Raw genomic sequence first — 16,379 nt, forward strand, 5'->3', positions numbered from 1 at the left:
TGGTAGGAAATGTTTTGAAATTGGGTGAAGTAGATGAGCATATTGAAAATGCACAAAGATTGAAAAGCATCGCTTCAGTGTGTTTGGAGGAGATTTAGAGTTTGAGTGAGGGGAGAGATACAGTGACCTAAGCAACCTATCTGGCATAGTAGCCTAAATGAAGTGTAGGAGACACCAGTACCCTGACTTGAGTGCTTTTTGCCCTCCCTTCACGTCCATAAATATTTAGCGACTGATTACCACATCCCTGGCATTGTCCCAGGGGCCAAGGAGCCAGAAGAGGCAATGTCCCCATCTTGGCATTTACAGCAGTTTTCAAACTTTTGCTTACAGGCTTTGTAACCTCCTAAACTGACTCCACAGTAAGATTCACTTCAGGTCTGTATCATAATCCACTCTTTGAGATCTCTATAAGGAAATCATTTGTTTACCTATTTTAATTTATTTTTAATTTTTTTCCTTCCCATACATATGAAGCTTCTTTTGATGTACTCTAATTATTAATTCGGAATTGACTGATGTATTGATTTTACCTTTCTAGCTATAATTTTGAGACCTGAAATTGGATCTAATCTTCCACCTTGACTTACAGCAGTTGTTTTCAAAGGCACAGCAAGCATACTGCTAGAGAATATTAGGTGGTGCAAGGGAAACATTTTTTATTTTAACAGTTATGTAGTTATTTTAATGTTTATTATAAAATATACATATGGGACCTGTGATTTCATGGCTGGTGTCACTGAGGATGCAGCTACAGTAGTCTATATGATAATCCATCTCACATAGATTCATGAATTAATGGTCCTCGTGGTTATCAGATATAGCAAAAAAAAAACTATGAAGTTAATACACTGATTACAGATACCGTGTTTAGTTGTAAAGGTGAATTAAGGTATTCTCTGATGTCCTCCGATTGTCTTCTGTTTGTATCATAACTCAAAATATAAAGTATGTGGTTTGGCCCAGGAGAAAGCAATCTAGAAAATTCATCTAGGCAAATAATTTGTTCAAATAACATACTCTGTTGTAGGACAGGTTCTAGAAAAACACAGATGAATAAAATATAGATCCTCCCCTTCAAGAGCACCAGTCTAACAGATAGGCATGTAAATTAAAAAGTGCAATACAGCATGGAAAGTGTACCAGTGGAAATATGTATGTGGTAAATGGGTAGCTTGCAAAGGCGGGCACTGGTGTGTGTAGTAGTGAGGAAAGTCTTCACAGAGGAAGGGAAACTTGCAAGCAGTCTTCAGAGAGGAGCAGAAGATGTACAAAGAAATAGACTGGGAAAGGGAGACCTCAGAACGGCATGTGCCAAGATACAGAGCTACGAGAACATGGTGTGTTACCTGAGCAGCTTGTCATTTATGCTGGTGAGGTGAAAGGTGGCCCAGGAGGGAGCCAGATATGGCAGCTATGGAATATGATGGCCTTCATTTAGATCTTACTCTGTAAATGACTGTCAGCCTTTGAAAATTTTTAAGCAGAAGACTCACGTGATGTCTGGGGGCATTGTAGGCGGTGGATTAGCTGGGGAAGAAGCAGAGTCATATTACAGTTAACTGTTGGGCAACGGGACACTGGGGAGAAGTTGGGGGAAGTTCAGAATTTCTGCTTTGCTTAGCTTCATATGATTTTTTTTCTTTTTAAAGCTCAGATTCCCACTGAGCACCCTCCCTCCCTTCCTTCCTTCCTTCCTTCCTTCCTTCCTTCCTTCCTTCCTTCCTTCCTTCCTTCCTTCCTTCCTTCCTTCCTTTTCCAGGACCCGTCAACTCCAAATCAAGTAGTCGTTTCAATCTAGTTGTAGAGGGCTCAGCTCACTGGCCCATGTGGGGATCGAACCGGCAACCCCATTACTAACAGCTCACTCTCTGACCAACTGAGCCAACTGGCCGCCCCAGCTTCATATGATTTTCGGGAAATTCGATTACATTTAGACTTTCCCAGAATTTAATGTGTTGTAGGGGGTAGTGGTAGGTGATTTGGAACCAATATATAACATTTCTGAAGAAACTGGTTTTATTCAGTCTTTATTATAACAAGGTATTAACTAAGTTACTTATAGAGTCTTAAAGGCAGACAGATTTGCACTTATTTTGTGTTAAAATAATATGGCAGCAGCATATAAAAGTTAAGTGGAGACAGGGTACTGATGAGATACACTGCTGCAAACAAGCTCTGTTTTCCAATTAAAGTGCTACACTGCAGCAGCAGTACAATAAAATACTTAATCTTTTCTGCCGTTAATATTCTGCCAAGGAAATCTCAGACAGCTGTGTTATTTAAAGGGAATTGGATGGACAACAAAATCAGCATCCTAGAAAGAGCTTCCTTTAAATTGCGAATGTTCTACATAACTTAGTTGTGGCATAGTATTTACTTCGGTGCCTATTTACTATTGAATTTTAGACTTGATCGGTTTGATGTGTAATTATTCTACTTTCCAGAGAAATGTGCTAGTATGCCAACTTACTTTCGTACCTTCAGCATATTGTAATTTAGAGTCCCCGGTCTGATACAGACTGCCTGTGTACTTGACTGCATTCATCTGGATCTGTATACACAGCTAGACCCTTAACACCCAATGTTCTGCCACTTGTTTATTTTGGGAATATTCTTTTAATATGCACATTTTGTCATGTGGCTTAGCTAATTTGCATTCAAAGCCATGAACTCTCAGCATTATCTTAACTTTATAGTATTTTAGCCCAACAAAAATTTCCGACTCCTGATTCACTATAACATCTTACCAAAAATGATCCAGAAGCATCAAAAGAGGGAGTTTATGCAAAGGGAACATAGAGATGTTCAAAAGCACTTAACATTAACTTGATAATGCGACTGCATGAGAGGTGAGAGAGGAAGCACAGAAAAGAAGGGGGCCACAAATGACGTTGGAACGACTGTAGGTTCCTTTCTGCAGGACCCATTCATGTGGATTATAACGAAACTTGTGTTTGAAAATATGTTTTCTGCAGCTCTTGTTACCAAGTTCTGTTGCAATTCTTTTTCATTCCTTTGAAGATTTAATTCTTTATTTCCTTATTTTCTACTTTGACACAGAAATCCCCTGCAAAGAAGCTGAGCCATGCAATTAGTAAATCTTTGGGGTGTGTACCCACCAGAGAACCCCCGCATCCTGTTTTCCCTGAGCAACCAGAGAAACCACTTGACCTTGCAAATATAGTGTAAGTATACACCTGTATGTGGATGTGGGTTAGGCTGAGATGGACACCTTGCTAAATTGTCTTGGATCAAAACCAAGTATCACCTAACATGAACACTTAACCTTCTGGGTTTTATTTTACTTTTGGGGACTACAAACTTTCATCTCTTTAAATCACCATAAATGTCTACATGGAAACCTAGCTCGTAAGCCCTGAAGTCTAACGTAATACATAGCAGTCTCCAACAGAAACAGTAATACATTGCTGGGTTTCAGCAAGGTTGCCTTTTGTTGTTCGTGTGTTCTTCCCTTAAATCCGTGGTAGTGATGATTTCTTCTCTACAGCAGTCATGCCCGTAGAGATTTTAAAAATTAGTTTAAACAACACGAAAATGAAAATCAACCTGATTTGCTCTTTGTATTGAGAGGAAATTAGGAAACATAAAGTTATGTTTTATAAGCAAAACATATATATGTTGAATATTCATGCTAGAAAGCTAGAGGGACCAAAACAGTCACAGAAAGAGGAAAAGTGAAGAGGGGGGACAAGGAAGATAGGATTCGGCCTCTGTTCTGATCTGTTCACTGACTTAAATGATGACATTAAGTTGACTCTGCTGAGTAAAGTTGGTAGACTTTTGGATCATAAGGCTTTATCAGGTGTTGAGAAGTTCTCCTGTTGGAGTAGACACTCCTTTTCTTTTATCTACCTGGTGGTAGGAAGTTGGACTAAATGATCTCTTAGGGTTCTTGAGCTTTTCTTTTTTTACATTCCATCATTTTTCAAACTTTCGTATTTATTAAAATTATACAAGCATGTGGATTAAAAATGCAGGGATACAGAGGAGCTTAAAAGGAAACACAACAAACATATCCTTTCGCACTTCATTGTGTTTTGTCTAGGTTTTAGATCTAGTCGTGGTTACCTCCGAATAGCTCTGAATAATACACAGAGGGTGCTAAGAAAAGGGTGCCAAAAAAATGGATACACATTTTAAGAAAAGAAAACTGTATTAAAATTGTAATGCTCAACATGAACCAATAACAAAAGATGAATACAAGTCACGTTGGACTTCTGCAATTACAAGAGGTGCTCAAAGTGGTTTCCATCAGCGTCCAGACACGTCTGATTACAGTGAACTACTGCTTGAGCAACATTGACCAAAGTGTCCCTTTGTATATATATTTTTGGCACCCCTGGTATTTAGAACACCATTTTTTGACCTATCAGTTTGGGACATTATTGAATTCCTTTTGTGGTATAAGGAACCAACCTTATATTTCAACCCATCCCAGTTTTTCATAATTATATCACCATTTTTTAAGTTGGTTAACTTTGTAATTTTAAATAATATTCTTAAACCTCTATTTCTTGTGATTTCTTTCAACTTCCACTATGTTAAAAGAAAAAATTAGTACATTCTGTTTACTTCTCCCTTCTCCTTTTGCCTCCTGACTTCTGTCATCTATGCCATTACTTTATATTGTCAAAAATTGATAATATTTCTGTTCTTTCTATGATCATAACTGAGTCTTCTGAGATTTCTTACAGATTGAATCTAAAAGTTGAAAACCAAATAACAGCATTTACAGTTAATACCACTCGTTACAAAGTCAAGCAGCGCGCTGAGTATTACTTTGTGTGGTTCCAGTGTTGTGATCCCTCTGTACTTCTCTCTCACACACCACGGATTGCTCAAAATCATGCCTTTAACTTTATAACTGGATTGACTTCTGATTGTTGTTTTTCCTTGTTTCCCATTGCTTCCTTTTTGCTGGGGGAACAAATATGCTTCTATCCCTGCTATGTTCCATAGTGAATTTTACCTATTGCTTGTAAATCCATTTTTTTGGTTAAATTTGTTAACCTTTTCCCTTTTTGGTTAGTGTTTTTTATGTTGCATTTTTTATTTTTAAAAACTGTCCTTCTCTGCTCCAACATTATAATGGTTTTCTCTCTCTCTCTCTCTTTCTTTTTAAATTTTAAAGATGTCCCTTTCACATATGTCTTTAATTCATCTGGAACGGATTTCTGTGTGTGGCGTGATGTAGAATATGTAATTCTCTTTCTCCCTTTGCATTTGACTAATAACTTGTCTCGGAGCCATTTATTAGATAATCCATCATTTCCCCACGGATCTGCAATGCCACTATTGTCATAAATAAGTTTCCAAATATACATGGTCTGATTTCAGCGCTCTTTATTCTGTTCCTTTGGTTAAATTGTCTATCTCTATGCCAATATCACACTGTCTTGATTAAGGGATTAAATAATCTGTTTTAAAGGTATGTGGTCTATTCTTTGCTCTTTCATATAAATTTTAGAATCAGCTTACTGAGTTCCTCATAAAATTTTGTTGGATTTTGATTGGCGATTCATTTAATCTAAAGCTCAAATTGGGACAATTGATGTCTTTACAATATTAAGTCTTTCATTCCGTGAATGTATTATGTCTTCCCATTTATTTAAATATCCTTTTATGCTTTTCAATAAAGCTGTAGAGTTTTCCCCAGAAAGGTCTTATATATGTTAGATCAATTCCTGTGTACTTTACATTTGTTACTGCTGTTTCAAATGGTGCCTTTTTCCTCCAGTTCTTTTTGAGGTATAATTTACAAGCAATAAAATACACCCACTTTAAGTGTACAATTCCATGAGTTTTGGCAAATGTATATAGTTGTGCAAATGGTATCTTTTTTGAATTATGTGTCTGAACAGTTTGTTGCTGGCATATGGAAATGCAAATCAGTTTTGTATTTTAATCCACTATCTAGTCATCTTGCATAACTTGCTCATTAATTCTAGTAATTGTACTCAGAGTCTTTTGGCTTGTCTCTAAATAATTATATCACCTGCAAGTAGTGATAGCTTTGTTTCCTCCTTCCTGCTCCTTACGCTTTTAAGCATTAATCATACTTTATTTTTTCTTTTGGTCTTATTATGCTGGCTAGAACCTCCAGTGCAATATTGAATAGAAATGGTTAGTAGGCATTCTTGTGTTATCACCAATCCCAAAGACAATGTATGGTGTTTGACGTAGTCTTGGTAGAACTGTTTATCAGCTAAAAGAGGCTTTCTTTTATTACTAGTTTGCTAAGAGTGCTTTCTTTTTGTCATGAGTGGCTGTCAAATTTTATCAAACGTTTTTCTTGTTGTTTCTTTTTTTGGTCTTATTTTTAGGACAAAGGATGTCCAATTTTTCTGTCTTCAAAAAGTTGAGGAGCAGTCTCTTCTTTAATATTTTTGAGAAGAACTTGATTAAGATAGGAATTATTTGCTCCTTAAATTTTTAGAAAACTCACCAATGAAGCTATATGTGCCTAAAGCCTTCTTTGTGGAACGATCTTTAATACTTAATTTCATTTTAAAAAACAATTGTAAGACTATTTTCATTTTTTATTATTTTTTGAGTCACTTTGGAACATTTTATATTTGTAGGAAATTGTTATTGGCACAAAGCTGTAATGTTTTATCTACATTATGTGTACTAATGTACTTTTTTCATTCCTACTTTCAAGTATTTATGTTTTTCTGTTTTTTTCATTTGAAAAATCTTAGGTTTGTCTAATCTGTTGGACTTTCGGAGGACCAACTTTTGGTTTTGATGATTCTCTTATTGTATGTATTGTATTTTTGAATTTCACTTATTTCCACCATTATCTTTATTATTTCTTTTGTTATAGTTTCTTTGGGTTTACTTTGCTACTCTTTTTCTAACTTCTTTAAAGATATCATGAGCTTGCTCATTTTTTCCCCTCTTATGAGCATCTAAGGCTGTTAATTTCTCTGAGCACTACCTGAGTAAGGTCGAAGTTTTGTAATACAATTTTTTTTTATAGTTGAGTCCTAAATATTTTCTAAGTTCTGATTTCTTTGAGAAGTATACTTCCTTAATTTCCAATTTTCTAGTTGCTTTTTTGTTATTTCTGGTGTAATTTCACTTTGGTCTGAAAGTGGTCTGAGTTATTCAGTTCTTTCAAATTTGTTGAGATATACTTATTATCTAGCATGTGATCAATTTCTTATTATGGTCCAAGTAAGCTTGGAAACATAACTTATTCTATGCTTGTTGGGTGCAGAGTTTATAGTGAATGACTGTATGTCCATGAGGTCAAATTTGTTAATTATGTTGCTCAAATCTTCTGTAGTCAGCCTTACTTGTTCAGAATTACGTGTACACATTTCACTAGGAAATTGAAAACGTATTCTTATGTAACGACTATTCCTAATAATTCTGTTTGTTCTCAAGTCTATTTTATCTGCTAGTAACATCTTTTAATATCTTTTGCTATCTTTTAATATATGTGCCAGGTATTACTTTTCCTGTCCTTTTACTTTCGAACTGTGTCTTTGGGTTTTCATTATGTTTCTTGTAAATTGTGTGCTAGATTTTTAAAATCTGACCTGACAACCTGTCTTAGCTGGCAACTTTGGTCCATTTAAATGTATTATCATACTATTGTCATTATTATAATTAGTCACTTGTAATTCAAATTGATTTATATTATGATAGTTTAAATATTATGATTACTGCGATATTTGGACTTTTTCAACTGTTTTATTTTGTGCTCTGCCATATGTTTTGAAATTCAGCTTTATTCATGTATCCCACTCTAGTTACCTTTCCACCCATTGGTAACCATTCTCACGTGCTTCTTGTGTACCTTTTTACTAATATATGTTCTTGAAAATTAGGTATTGTCCTTTTTAAAAATTTACCTAGGTGGTATTATGAACAACATTTGACGTATCCATTCTCCCTATAATGGAAACCTAGGGTGCATTCAGATCTCTGCCTCCACATGTAATGCTACATGCAGTAAATACCTCAGATGTTTCTCAAATGGAATTGGTCAAGAATTTCTTTATACGTAGGATGCAGCTGTTGGAGCAAAGGTTATGTCTGTCCTATTCAGAGAAGTGTGTTGGGGAATCCAGTGGTTTAGTGTGGACTTTCAGTTAGTCTTTCCATTTTAGGCCCCATACCCCCACCTCTACCTGGTGTTCCTGAGTTCAAAGACTGTCTGGTCAGTTTCACTACAGAATAGCCTCTAGTTTCCTACTGGGCCTAGAAAAGAGCAGCCTAATGGCTGTGTGGTGTTGGGCCGTGGGGTGGAAGAGGTGAGAGGTTCTCTGCTTCTTAGGCAGACTTTTCCACCAATTTTCTAATTTTTAATGTAGCCCCTCCCTCTCTTGAAGAGGTACCAGACATCTCTAATTTCTGAGCATTCATTCTGTGGCTCTACTTCCCTTGTCTCAGGACAAATTCAACCTCAGGTCTCTTCTCCCCTATTTATTGGGGAAAAAAAACACCTCCCCATATCTAGTTTCTGTTAGAAATTTAAGTGAGAGTTCAATCTAGGACTGACAGCTAAGAATTGGAACCTGGATCTTTCTCTGAGTATAGAATAAAGTGGACATTCCTCCTTTACGTAATAAAAAGTCTGTCGCCGAAGCACACTTGTATTCTGAGAGATTCTCCCTTTTAGCAGAAATGTTGCTAAGTGTTTCAAATGGAAACTCATAGTGAAGAAGAGTAAAGAAAAAAGCTGATTTCTCTTTGTGCCTAGTAACACTTCTTACAAGCACATATTTTGTGTTGAGTAGTTTTCAGTATTTTTTGTATGTTAAAAATAATACATATCCATTGTAAAAGCATTCAGAAAAATACAAGTGTATAATCCTACTATCCAGAAACCACTACATTAACTTTTTAGTATGTACACTTACCCCCAGTCTTTTCCCACACTTGTGTATTTTTATGTGGGATATTTCTGTTTGTGAATCATTCTTTTAACTAAGCAGTGTATTTTCATATCTTTCTGTGTCAGTTAACATAGATGTAAATTATCATTTTAAATAGTGCTTATTTTTCTATTGCATGCATGTGTTATGATTCATATATGTAGTAATATCTCTTATAGAGTATTTAGGTGGTTTCCAGTTTTTTTGCTATTAAGCAGTGCTGCAGAAAACATTTTTGCACTTCCTGTTCTGACCTGCACTTGTGTCTAGTTAGTTAGTTGGTATATAAATTCCCAGAAGCTGAATTTGCTTGGTCAAAGAGTTGTGCTTTCTAAAGGTTTTAATTCATGTTACCAAATTGACCTGCAGAAAGATTTCCAGATTAGACCAGCAGCTTTTTTATACCTTCATCTATTGGGGGTATTTTCAAACTTTTTAGTCTTTTGTAACTTGATAGGTGAGAATAACTTCTCATTGTTATTTTTATTTGCATTTCTTTCATTACAAATAAAGCTACATATTTTTTCATATATTTCTTAGCCATTTACATTTGTTCTTTACACCTTTTTTGGTCAGTTGTCTTCTTACTAAATTAATCTGAGTTTTCTTTTCCTTATTGAAATAAGTACCTTTTGTCAAACATGCTGCAAAATTTTTCTGAATTTGTAAATGTCTCAACTTTTTTCTTTTTTTTTTTACTAAAGGTTTTAGGTTAAAGGTTATATTTGTTAAATTTTTTTCTTCATGGTCTCTGGCTTTCCTTTCATATTTAAAAATATTTTTCTCACCCCATTATAAAAATACCATTGTCTATAAAAAAATTTCTTATCTATGTAGTGTGTGTGCGTGTGTGGTCAGATATGCAATAAGGATTTAAGTTTATTTTTCCAATTGGTAGCCATTTGTCCCAACTCCATAATTTTCCTGCTGATGTTATCACAGGTTTAATTTTGCCTTCCTTTTAGCAATTGATACTCACTTTGAAGCTCTGAGAAATAATATAAATCACCTACTTGTCCTCTATATGTAAAGTAATTCTCTAACAAAATATCTTTACTTCTGTCTTGATCTTCTTGGAAGGTTAAGCAAGGCTTCCGCAAAGAATAACATTTACAGTGAAGCCTAAAGGATGATTAGGGATTAGGTCGGCAGAGAGCAGTGGGAGGAACATTCCCAGAGGGCCCGGGGAAGCCTGCAGAGGTAGGCAAAGGCCGCCTCAGGTTTTGGACATTATCCCAAACCTGGAGGGTTTTAGATATGAGAGGGACATGTTGAATTTTGAATTTAAACAACAACAAAATCACTGCCACTGTGTGGAAATAGGGAGTGGGACAAGGATGAAACAGAAGGGGCCAGGTAGAGTTTTTATTCCATTGCCCAGGTGACAGATGATGGTGCTTTGAACTTATCATGGTGGTAATGGAGATGGAGAAAAGTTTGTAAATATAAAACATCTTAGGTTTTACCATTGTCGCATACCCAGAAATCAAATGAAAACTCCAGTGGAAATTTGGGACAGGAATTGAAACTAAGTATGAGATAAAGTATATTGTAATGTTGATTGCTTGCATTTCATTATTGACATAGTAATTATTCAGATCTTCACGAATTTGAGATTCAATTGTTGTTATCTACCGTGTTTCCCCAAAAATAAGACCTAGCTGGACAATCAGCTCTAGTGCATCTTTTGGATCAAAAATTAATGTAAGACCTGGTCTTATATTCTATTGTATAAGACCTGACCTGGTCTTATATTACATAAGACCGAGTCTTGTATTGTATTGTATTATATTATATTATATTATATTATATTATATTATATTATATTATATTATATTATATTATATTGTATTATATACCCAGTCTTATAGTAAAATAAGACCGGGTCTTATATTAATTTTTGCTTCAAAAGACATTAGAGCTGATGGTCCGGCTCGGTCTTATTTTCAGGGAAACACGGTATTGAGCACTCATAATGTTCGAGCCCTTTGCTCACATCCTCCTTAACCCTCACAGCACCCTTTGCAGTATAAATATCATTAACCTGTAGCAGATGAGGAAACAGTATTGGTGAGGTTGGATGACCTGCCCAAGGTCACACAGCTGCAATATGGTAGAGTTGGGACGAGAGTCTCGGGCTCCTGACTCCATGCCCAGCCTTCATTCCATTGCACCTCAGTTGCCTAACATGCTGACTCAGTAAAAATTGTTGTTATAGAAACACACAATAATAGAACCATTGTTTGAATCCTGTGGTTAGTTTTAGAATCAAGAGAAAACAATGAATGGCTGTAACTTGGGTAGTTGAAAAATAAAAGGGAGACGATGTGAAATGATAAAAACTAGATTAAAAATCAAGACATATCAGTTTTCTTTTCTGTAAAAATGGTGATAATAAAACTTATCGTAATTATCTCAGGATCTTGTTTAAGGATAATGCATCTGAAAGTGCTTCTAAGAGTTCAGGGTGCCATAAATACTGTATTCTAAACTTTTAAAGTCATTCCCTCAGAATAAAGTAAATCATATCCCAAAAATGTCAGCTCCACAAAGGCTGGAGCTCTGTCTTGTTCTTCACTGAGTTCCCAGTGCCTGAAATCGTGCCTCATGCATGGTAGGCACTTAAAATACGTTGCATGAATGAATGACGCTAAACATGATTTATGTAAACAGACATATGTAGCCCATTCACCCACCCTTTTGTGTGTTTGTTTTTTGCTTCAGAAAATAATAGGTACAGTACCTAAAGTGTCCACTAGATGTCAGGCACATTTCCTTGATTGGTTCATGGTGTGCCTTTGCTCGGGAGTTGAGAATATTAAGTAAGCAAGGTTTTCAAATAAATCTCAGACAAAACCAATTCATTTATCATCAGCACGCTAGCAACTTTTCTTACTTCTAAGTCTCTGAGACAAATTAGCTGTTTCTTTTCGTCAAAACATTTTTATAAAACTTCCAGCCCTTGATGTCTCCGATAGCCTTTCTGCTAGCCTGATTTCAAGCAATTTTTTGTAACTTAAGATCTGATTATCTAACCACATAGTCCTTATACCTAATTTCTTTAGTGGTTAATCACCATTACATTTCAATTTGTGTTATTATTTTTGATAGAAAGCAAAACTTCCTGACGTCGGCTTAGTGTATTTATTTGTATGAATTCCAGCAAGGAAGGGCATGACCAGTGTCCCATTGGACACACCTGTGATTGATCTAGTCCCTTAGACAGGGCTTGGCATACTATAGCCTGTCACCTGTTTTTGTATAGCCCAGGATCTAGGAAGGATTTTTATATTTTAAATGGTTGAAGAGAAAAAGGATATGTCGTGAAGTCAAAAAGAATAATATTTTGTGAAAATTGTATGAAATTCAAATTTTAATATCCATAAATAAAATTTTATTGGGACACAGCCATACTTCTTCATTTATGTATTGTCTGTGTCTGCTTTCAGGCTACAATGGCAAAATTGAGTCTTTGTGACTGATATTATATGACCCTTGAAACCTACCATGTTTCCCCAAAAATAAGACCTAGCCGGACCATCAGCTCTCATGCGTCTTTTTGAAAAAAATTAATATAAGATCCGGTCTTATTTTACTATAAGACCAGGTATAATATAATATAAGACCGGGTCTTATATTAATTTTTGTTCCAAAAGACGCATGAGAGCTGATGGTCCGGCTAGGTCTTATTTTTGGGGAAACATGGTAACATGTATTTACTATCTCATTCTTTATAGAAAACGTTTGCCAACCCCTATTCTTAGGGAAGGATTGATTAAAAACTGCGTGTTTAGGGCACTTTGTGCTTCCTGATATTCCTTTTTCTGAATGTTCATCTTTTTTGAATGTCCAGTTTGCTTTTTTCACCCAAGGGTGAAGGTCAATTGGTAACTTCTGTTGAAGCATTTGGATAAAGTTTGTTACCTAGAAACTAGGCTGCCTTTTTCTTGTTTCTCACCATCTCCACATATGTAAATATGAGTATGTAGCATGTTTGAACAGCTAACCCAACCAGTTTCTTTCACACCTTGCATCAGAACAGAATTAAGCTAGATAATAAATAAGTAAATACTGTTATTTAAATTATACTATAATTATAAAATTATAATTAAAATAATACTTTCATATGGCTCTTGTCTATTGTAACTGCTCTTCTGTTTGATGCTTACACGCTTTATATGCATCACTTTGATCTGATCAAAACATATTTGTCCTCTTCTGTTACTCCTATTCCAACTTCATAGCTTTTTTTTTTGAACCTTAGACAGCTATACTTGAAACATCTGATGCTTTCAATGTTTGCAAACTTTTTAGTCATGTAACATGAAAATTCTGCCTGTTTCATTCTTATTCATAATGACATTAGGCAGATCAATAGAAATTCATCAGACCAGTAATAATGTAAGACCATTTTAACCCTATCAAAAACCCTATCGAAAAGTGTAACTTATTGTTTATATGGTTTAGTTTAAGAGTCTCATGCCCGACTGAGCTAGCCGGGCAACTTACATGGTTTAGTTTAATACAGCACATTTTTATGACACTTCTTTTAAAATGATGGATGATTCTGGAGTTGGAAATGTCTTTTGTGACTAGGGTGGTTCTGGCTAATTGTCATGTGCCAAACTGACTGCCTCATTGTTTGCAACTTTTTTGTAATAAGCCAAATTTGGTTTTTTTTCCCAAGAGAGTTATTAACTGGCTTTACTATATTTCCAAATAAATTGTGGGATGTTACGGAATTTATAATATTGATAAGTTGGTTGCAATTGAAATTACCATCTTCTGTAAGTGTTTTACTGAATGTGTGTTGTGCCTGTGCTGCTTGGTGCTGAGGGCGTCTCATTGGAGGAAGCTGACAGGATGACATTTTTCTCGAAATCACGAGGTGAGTCTGATGTTCTAGTCACCTGAAAGGAATATCAGATTCATTCTGGGTGTCTTGGTCTCCAGAGAATAGAAGGTTATAACTGTTTTGGAAGGTTATAATTTGGGCTGTGTCCAACAGGCAAGTGTTCCGCTTTGACTCTTCATGGCTCATCTGTTATTAATTCTGTCTGGCATTTTGCTGTAAAATTTTTGAACTAGCTAGACATGGTGACATAATTTGCTCACCTGTGAGCCATCAGAACCCTAAACTCTCCGGTCTATCTACTTTGACCTTTTGAGGAAAAAAAAGCTGTGTTTTATTCTCCTATTGCTATAGCCTGGGATGTGAAGGCTCTTATGGCTCTTAGGTCACAACTCATCCAATACTAGTCCTGCCCTGTATTTTGCTGGGATGATACTGAGAGCCCAGCAGCTGAGGAATACAAGCTTCTCTGAGAACCTTGAGCTTCACCCGTCCCAGTGTGGGTGTTGTCTGGTTAGCTCCATTGCAGACTGAAGGTTGCAGGTAGTCATTCTCTTCTGGACTTAAGGTTACTTGGAAGTATGTCTCTCCCAAAACAGTAAATAAATGAAGAGCAAGATGGAGCACAGAGAGAACTGATACCAAGGGTTATGTGTCATGTAAGATAGTCCTAGAAACAGGACCTGATTTTCGCCTGAACTTCATGTGTCTGTGTGTGTTGGGGAGGGGAGGGCTTGCATACACTCATGAACCGACACAAGTGTGTATACTCGCATATACGTGGTACCTGTGTGTGTGTACGTGTGAAAGAGAGGGATAGCCAAGTGACCAGCGAATGTGGTGATCGATTATGATGCAGTAAGGAGAAACAGCATTATTTAATCAAGAAAACTCAGGAAGGTGACTTTGTTCTGCTGAGTTTCACCCACCCCTTGGGATTTTTCTCATTCTGTTTACCACTATACTACCATAAAGCACTGCTTTTAAACTCCAAATTTAACATGGCCCAAACACCATCCCCTAGTTTTCTTTTCTTTCTTTATTGTGGTAAAATTTATCATTTTAACCATTTTCAGGTATACAGCTTAGTCATGTTAAGTACATTTACATTGTTGTGAAATAGATCTCCAGAACTTTTTCAACTTGCAAACACAAGTCCCTGGTCACTACCATTCTGCTCTCTGTTTTTATGAATTTGAATACTTTAGATACCTCATATAAGTAGAATCATATTTTTTTGTCTTTTCGTGACTGTTATTTCACTTAGCATAATGTCTGTAAGGTTCATCCGTGTTATAACGTGTGTCAGGATTTACTTCCTGTTTTAAGGCTGAATAATAGTACATTGTATATATATATACCACATTTTGTTTGTCCATTCCTTTGTCAGTGAACATTTGGGTCACTTCCACCTTTTGGCTGTTCTGAGTAAAACTGCTATGAAGATAGGTGTGTAGATATCTCTTTGAGACACTGCATTTTTGTTTTTATTTTATAGAAGTCACCCTAATGGATGTGATACAATATCTCATTGTGGTTTTGTGCCCCGACCAGCGGGGCATTCAACAGGGACCGAAGGGAGACACCCTGAAAAGAGAAAATAGGAGGCGCGAAGAAATGGAGGCAAGACAAAGTTCTGATCAAGCCTCAAATTTTTTATTGCAGCTACAAGATTATATGGATTAGGGTAAACTGGGCGGGGAGTGAATGAGGAAGGAGAGAGCGGAATGAGGAAGGGGCTTTACTTATCAGAGACGTGACCTTCTAAGGGCAAACTGACTGTTCCAGGAATTAGGTCATGTGCTGCCGGATAGCATAGTTTCTTTGAGTCAGGCTCCTACATCTCCTCTCTCTTTATCTTTTTAAGAGAGTGAGCCTTAACCAAGACGGGAACTCAGGGGTCTCAGACGGCCCGAATAACGCGCAAGGCGTAGCCTCTGGTGTCTTTTTTGGACCAGGGGTGAGGCAATTGTTTTGACTTAGGCACCAACCCCTATGTAGTCTGGACATGAGTTCAGGGAGAGCTGAAATTGGGTCAATCGGGACCCTCCCTTGCAGTACCCAGTTGCTGCAGCCGTCTGGTGCTCAAGCCCTTTAGATCGGGCCGACACGTTTTCAGCCACCGTGTCTGCTATATGTTTATATAGCTGGAGCCTGTTTGTAACTGGTTGTAATTACCTTCCGGATGGTCCATCGTGGCCAGGCGTTGATAATGAATATGGATAGGTTTGGCCAGAATGTTATCTATTTGTTGTTTGATGAATCCTGTCAGTTTATTAAATGCCCAAGGTCCGAGGGAGACAAGTAGGAGTAATCCTAGAATGGGGCCAAGGATGGGGAGGAGGACAGGCAAGAGACCATGAAAACTGGTTAGAAAGGGGTTGTCAAGAAGTTGTTTTTTGCGTTGAAGAAGATCTTCTTGGAGTCTCTTGACCTTGTCTCGCACTATGCCAGATTTGTTGGCATAGAAGCAGCATCGTTCCTGTAAAGCTAAACAGATCCCCCCTTGTTCCGCTGTTAGAAGATCAAGCCCTCGTCTGTTTTGGAGCACTACTTCTGCTAAGGAATCGACCTGGTCTTGAAGGTCATTAATAGTATCTGATAGTGTGGTAACA

At 36.7% G+C, this 16,379-nt stretch overlaps 1 protein-coding gene across 18 annotated transcripts in view; it reads left to right on the forward strand.

The window, feature by feature from the left end:
* The window catches only part of DTNB (dystrobrevin beta), a 189,154-nt gene that overhangs the window by 84,462 nt on the left and 88,313 nt on the right, over nt 1-16,379 (forward strand). For all 18 annotated transcript variants that reach the window (XM_074331774.2, XM_074331777.2, XM_074331779.2 and 15 more), the window contains exon 9: nt 3,064-3,188. In XM_074331774.2, the coding sequence (XP_074187875.1) occupies nt 3,064-3,188 (125 nt within the window). The remainder of the gene's footprint in view (nt 1-3,063; nt 3,189-16,379) is intronic.

This window comes from Rhinolophus sinicus, chromosome 2 (genome assembly GCF_057876585.1).
Source record: "Rhinolophus sinicus isolate RSI-liver-muscle chromosome 2, RSI-T2T, whole genome shotgun sequence".
NCBI classification, from domain to species: Eukaryota; Metazoa; Chordata; class Mammalia; order Chiroptera; family Rhinolophidae; genus Rhinolophus; species Rhinolophus sinicus.